Below are 6,845 nucleotides of genomic sequence, written 5' to 3' on the forward strand. Positions count from 1 at the left end.
ACTTTTCACTATAGACATCACCAAAGTATTATTTTCTGTTCAGCACAGGAATATCAAACAAAACAAAAACACATTGTAATTGTCATCTAAATTTTGATGCCCAATAATCAATATAATGTTGGTATCTCCATAGTAATTAATAGTTTTCTTATGTCCCTTCCTTATATCATATATAGTAACAAAGAATCTCTCCACCTTTAACAACTTGGACGGTCTTAAATTAATCACTTCAAAACCTATAACACCTTTCTGACCATGTGGTTTTCTATTGACATTTATTAGTAAAAAGAGTCCCAAAACTATGCAAACATACTAGTTACTAAATAGAAAAAAGAGTCCAAAAACCACCATACATTGGAGGCGCACTTCATCGAAACCAGAGAGAATCAAAACCAAAAAGGTTCTCCCACTACTAGCCCACCATTTAACTTCCAACAGGAGATTCAAAAAGCATATTCTATGTGGTGGCCCACACACACACATCACATGTTCTTTCAGCTCTATATAAAGCCACATCATGGAACTTAAGATTCATAACTCAAATTGCATTATAGTATATTCTTCTTAATTAGCTCTTGTTGAGATTTTCGCATATTCCTTTTCATTGCAAGCTTTCAAAATCTTAGTTCAAAATTAATACTCTTTATCTCCAAATGGCACAAAACAAAACCGTTCTCTCTTTGATTTTTCTTGCACTCATTGTTTTCAACCAAGGATTCGAGTCCATTGAGGGACGATACCTAAAGTCCAATGAAGTTAACCAAAGCCTTATGAAGCATAATGAGACTAATAATGATGATATCATTCATGTTACCATTTCAGTTTCAAATACATCAACACTCTCTCCACCAAATGTGGTGGTTAATGGTGCAACTGGAGAACCATCTCCTCCTTCTCCCGCTCATGACATCAACGATTTTAGGCCTACTGCTCCTGGCCATAGCCCCGGTATTGGACACTCTGTTCACAATTAAACCACCAGCTTCACGATATTCCATATGTATATATTATTTTGTATTAATGTTTTGATTCCCTGCATGTATCTCTATGATTAAGGAAATGAAAAAAAAAAGTTTAATGATTTATAAATGTGAAGTCTATTAAGTTTTATTTATGTGAATTTTAAAACTAATTATTATGCACGTACCACATGTTTTACATTTCTCATGAAGTATACAAATATATACATTTATGATGAAATCGAATATATATATATATATATATATATATATATATATATATATATATATATATATATATATATATATATATATATATATATATATATATATATATATATATATATATATATATATATCACAACACTTTTTTCGACAAAAGCTGATGATAGTTTATAATCAATAAATGAAATAAAATAGATGGGAGGTAGACAAATAAAATGGTGCTAGTGTGTTTTAATACAAAGACTATAAATAATTTGTCCATTTTTGTAACTAGAAACATTTCCTTTAAATCAATCAACAGAAAATCATTTCTTGAAAATAAATGAAATATTTATAATAAAAGGAAAATGTATAATTTTTTATTGATTTATTACATGCTGTAAAATGTACACAAATACTTTTGTTTTTTATAGTATAGTTTATTTTATCATACATCAATCGTACTATGATTCATGAATTTAATTTCATGATGCATCAGTACTTCTAAAAAGATCATCGTAATATATAGCAGCGCTGATCAAATTTGTTCAACTGTTTTATTGTGCAATGCTCTCCAAATTGAAAGGAATATTTCAGCCCATACAAAATTGAGCTCTAGCCCATATAACTGACATAGAATGCGGAAGAAATTTATAGAAGTTTCTTCCTGACACTCCCGGTTATATTTGACACCCCCTCAAATTTCAATAATAACCATATTATCCTTATGAAAATTTAAGCCAAAGTATCCAATAGAACAATCTATAAAATTCGTTACATAGCAAAAAATCCGGTAGTATATATGAAAAATTCAGTGCACCGGATTTTTCAAAATATCCGAAATGTTTGCTAGTATTGGATTTTTGAAAAAATTCAAAAGTTACTGGATAGTTGTAAAAGAGTTAAAATTAAAAGGCGGAGATTTTGATGATACTTTTGTATGACTCTGATTGCACATATCATTTTGTCTGGTCCAAAATAAATCCAAAGTTATATAAATATGGGTCATGTGTTGATACGAACAACATCTTACAAAGTCTCTTCCTCAATTTTTGTTCAAGACAGAAGTGTACTTCAATGGAGTGAAACTTCCCATAGAGTTTTGGCTCCCGAAGGATACCACATGTCTTGCAGTTTTGAGATCGACGTTGAATGATTTGTTGTCTGCCACCGATAATAAAAAGGTGAATTAGATCGAGTTTCAAGAAGACTAGATAGATACTGATGAAAGGATGAAATACAACCTTATTGAGTTGAAGACCGATGAAGATTTGAAAGTTATATGGAGATCATATCACCGTAGGATGACAAAGGGACTGATCGAGTTTGATGCAACAATTTATAGATCTATTGAAAACATAATCAAGATTTTCAAACGTCCACGATCATGTGGTAGTGTTTAGGTTTTCTTATTTTTTACTCTCTCCGTTTTTTTATTATAAGTCGCTTTGGAATTTTTTTTATTTAAATATAAGTCTCTTTACAATTCTAATGAATAATTAATGATGTTTTTCCTATTATATCCTTAAATATTTATTATTCTCTCTCCTTTCAATAATGTAAATTTATCTTCAACATGTTATTAATGAAGGATAATTTTGTAAAAACCTTCATAATTTTTCATTTTCATACAATAATTATTATTTTTCTTAACATGTGTGAAAAGTCCAAAACGACTTATAATAAAAAACGGAGGTAGTATTGTTTTCTAAGTTATGTAATCGTTTGTCTAAGTTATGTAACCGTTTAGCAAATGTAAAGTTATGTTCATCATGCATCATTGGAAGTGCAAAAATGTTATCTAATAAATAGTGTTGTGCAAATGTCTAAATAATGCTACACTTAATATACAAATAATAATAACAATAATAATAATGATAATGTTTAAATAGGTCCCCCACGGGCTATGCTTGTTGTCTGCGATGCCAAACTAGAAACCTTGTCATTTGGGTTCAACGAACCCATGAGGTTATTCATAATGACAACTATTATCTACAGGCGTTGAACGTCATCCACATCATGTGGAGGCATTGATACGTCATCAAAAGGTACCCTAACATCAGCATGACAAGATTCATCATGTGCAAATCCAATGTGAGAAGGCCCAGTATTATCTTCATGCTACCTAGGTGGAATGATGCGAGGGTGTAATACAATAAGGTACCAATCCAAATATCTATCCACATACTTTGCAGGAAACTGAACCACCATTGCACGATCTCTAATGGCACGTGCAGACCTCATAATGTTACCACGAAACTAGGTATAAATGCCCTCAGATGGAAAAGCCAGGACTAGCGTGAGATGTCTTGGACATATCCAAACTGGCGTAGACACCTCTCAGATAAGTGTCTAGCCACTAACCCCTGTCATTTTAGATAACTAGAAAAATGTAGCGTCTTCAAACTCCTCACCCACTCTATGGTTTGTCTGGGGAGTTTAGATGACATCGTACATCCAACACATCAATTCTCCTCCTGTACTCCACAATACCTCTCGTTTGTGCATGCCTGCCTCTCCATCTCTTGGTTCGTGGGCATCCAACAGTGGTAGCAATAACTCGCCTGTCATAAATAGACGTGAAATGCTTGCATATCCGACACTTCACAATAATAAAGACTCGGATAAATATAAATAATGTCATAAATAAAACTCACATAATAAGAAATAACAATTTAGTCATACCTAAAATAGACACATATAACCGGCAAGCTGCCTGGTCTAAAAAACAAACGCCTCTCTAAGGGCAGCATATAGAACACTCAATGCAGCATGTAATTCCTAAATCATTACCATACCCACATATAATTATAAGAGATTTGAAGAAGAACAATATATAAAATTTCTATTATTTTTAAACAACTTAATTGTAACTATGCCATTCGTTGAGGGACTTCAACAAATCCTAACGTATGCAAAAAATTTAAAAGTAACACCTAGCAAAGAAAAGAAAATTTACATACAACGAGATAGTGAACTTGTGAGAAGGGTGTATTGCAATCATCAGATGGAAACTTCCACCAAAAAAACCTGATCCATGGAGTTTCAATATGCCATGCGTTATAGGACTACTTAGCATTTCCCTAGCATTATCAAATTTGGGGGAGAGCATCCAGTTGATGTAACTCTCTATAATGATAAGAATAGGTGGAAAGGCAATGGACACAATAATTGAAGATGTATTAGTGAATATTGGAACATTTGCTTATCTTGTTGAATTTGTAATTGTCTACATTGAAGAAGAAGCATATGTTCCTATCATCTTGGCTTTACCGTTCTTACACAACACTAGCACAAATGTCAACTTGGAAAATTGCAGGCTTGCACTATGTCAAAATAGCTTTTAGACAGCGTCCCTTAGATAGCGCTTTTATACAAAAGCGCTGCTATAAGTAAAATAAAAAATAAAACACGGAAACTGTATTAAAAAAGGAGTAAAAGCGCTGGTATAGTTCAGACTTTAGACAACGCTTATTGAAAAGCGCTGGTATAAGACCACATTAGTAAGCGCTTACAAAAGTGCTGGTATAGGACCACATTAGCTAGCGCTTTTTCAAAAAGCGCTGTCTAAGGTCAAATAAATTTAAAAAAATAATAATTTAAAAGCGCTTGTATAGGTTCACATTAGAAATCGCTCTTGGGAAGCGCTGCTTTAGATTCATATTAGAAAACGCTTTTTGTAAAAGCGCTGCCTTAGTTGGATTAAAATTGAAATTGAAAAATAGATTAATTCTCCCAAACAAAAAATCTACTGAATCCATAAATCACGAACAAAAGAACAAACTCTCATCGTTCTTCTTCTCTAAATCACGAACATCGTTCTTCTATTCCCTAAATCTATTGAAACCCTATCGTTCTTCTTCTCCCAAACGAAAATTGCTTATGAATCACGAACAAAACCAGAAGCCCTAAATCCCTTCCATTTTCTTGTTTCTGCGAAGAACCCCCTTCCTCCGCGACTGCAACTACGACCGGTACTCCCTACGCGAGTGTAACTCCGACTACAACTTCCTCCGACTCACTCTCATCTCAAATGTAAGTATTATAACTCTCATTCTCACCTCTATTTACATCCAACTGTAAGTGTTTACAGATTTAGAGATTGTTGATAGAACCCTAGGCCTATCCATTTACATTTTTTTCTGATTCATTGTGTGATATCTTCTTGTTCGTCTATTTCCATTGAGTTTGGCTTCTGAGTTATTGTGTTTGGCTTCTGAGTTGTGGCCAGTGCTTGTAAGTTAATAATTAGTTAGTTTCTTATGCAATTGCAGATTAGATCACCCTAACAACTTGTAGAATTATATAACTATGGGCCTGTTTGATAAACAGCTTATTTGCAGCAGCTTATAGCACAAGTGCTTATCAAACAAAATTAGCACTGAATGGAGAAGTCCTAAACTAGTAGGGTATTTGGAGTCATTCACCTTGTTTCGAACTCGGCAGGGGTCATGATCTTGTGTTTCGAATCTATGTGCATTGTTTATTAAATGTCTTTTTTTGTGGTTCTAAAAGATTTCAATACATGAAAAAATGAAATATACGATTTTTCAAAAAATGATTTCAATAACCAATGCGTTCTACTCCATCCATTGTTCAATTTGACAAGATTTTAGGGTTCCTTGTTAGTTAGGACTAAGAATCATTACGCCACTGCCATTTCCCTTTTTCACCCATTGGAATTCAACCAAATTAAACCAACTCAGTTGTAACAGAAAACTGATTTACATTTTGAATATTCTATAGGAGAGAGCTACCTAACCTAGTTTCTTGTATCAATTTAAATACAAATTATCTTTCAAGTTGGTATTATTAGTAGTTTTGCACCAAAAACTATAGTTCTGCATGTAGATGCTAGTTCTGGACTCTCTACTCTAGAGATCAACACTAGATAAGCCCTTCCTTCCCACATCACAAACAAGATAACTACCCCAAGAACTAATGAATCTAGTGTAGAAGAAAGATGGATTATCTGACATGTGACAAATGAATCTGATATAGACTAATGGTATGTTGTAGTATGGGATGCACAAAAGTCTCTGACCTGATAATGACATGGCTAATGAACCCATTGGATGGCGAAATTGGCTCTAAATATACGTGCAGTGATACAGTTAAGAATTTTGGCATTATGTCCTATTTGGCATCTAGTAGCCCTAGCAGTAATTTGGCCAAAATATATAGCAATCTTAGTACTTCCCCTCTATTTTAGAAACTACATCATGGATCATTGATTTAGTTCAGGTGCTTTTAACCATGTGGATGCTCTTTCATATTTGTTCATATGTTATTCTACATGTTCTTGTAACAAGAAAATTATAATTGCAGATGGAAGATTTTTGTCTATTGCGGGGAAAAGTTTTAACAGACTACAATCTTATTAAATTAAAGTAAAGTAAACAGGTACTGAACTCAACATGGCTCATGTAAGATATATTACTATGCAGATTTTGTGGTTGGTGAACTTGTATTTATGCTGATGCAGTTTGTAGTTAAATGAGGGCCTCGTAATTTTTCGTTACCAATTAAGAAAGTTTCCTGAAATGATTGAATTAGAGTAACTATAGGTATCATTCTTGAAAGTTTGTTAAAAAGGAGGTTTAGGAATGATAGAAAAGAAATACTAGAAATCTCTATGTGAATTTCTCATTCCAAAGAGTTGTTTGATATATCTAAGGACTC

At 33.1% G+C, this 6,845-nt stretch overlaps 1 protein-coding gene across 1 annotated transcript; it reads left to right on the forward strand.

Moving 5' to 3' along the window:
- Positions 1-653: 653 nt before the first annotated feature.
- LOC131644148 (precursor of CEP5-like) lies at positions 654-974 on the forward strand. The gene has a single exon (XM_058914571.1). The coding sequence runs from the start codon at positions 654-656 to the stop codon at positions 972-974; it is 321 nt and encodes a 106-aa protein (XP_058770554.1).
- The last annotated feature ends 5,871 nt before the right edge of the window (positions 975-6,845 follow it).

This window comes from Vicia villosa, linkage group LG1 (genome assembly GCF_029867415.1).
Source record: "Vicia villosa cultivar HV-30 ecotype Madison, WI linkage group LG1, Vvil1.0, whole genome shotgun sequence".
Taxonomy (NCBI): Eukaryota; Viridiplantae; Streptophyta; class Magnoliopsida; order Fabales; family Fabaceae; genus Vicia; species Vicia villosa.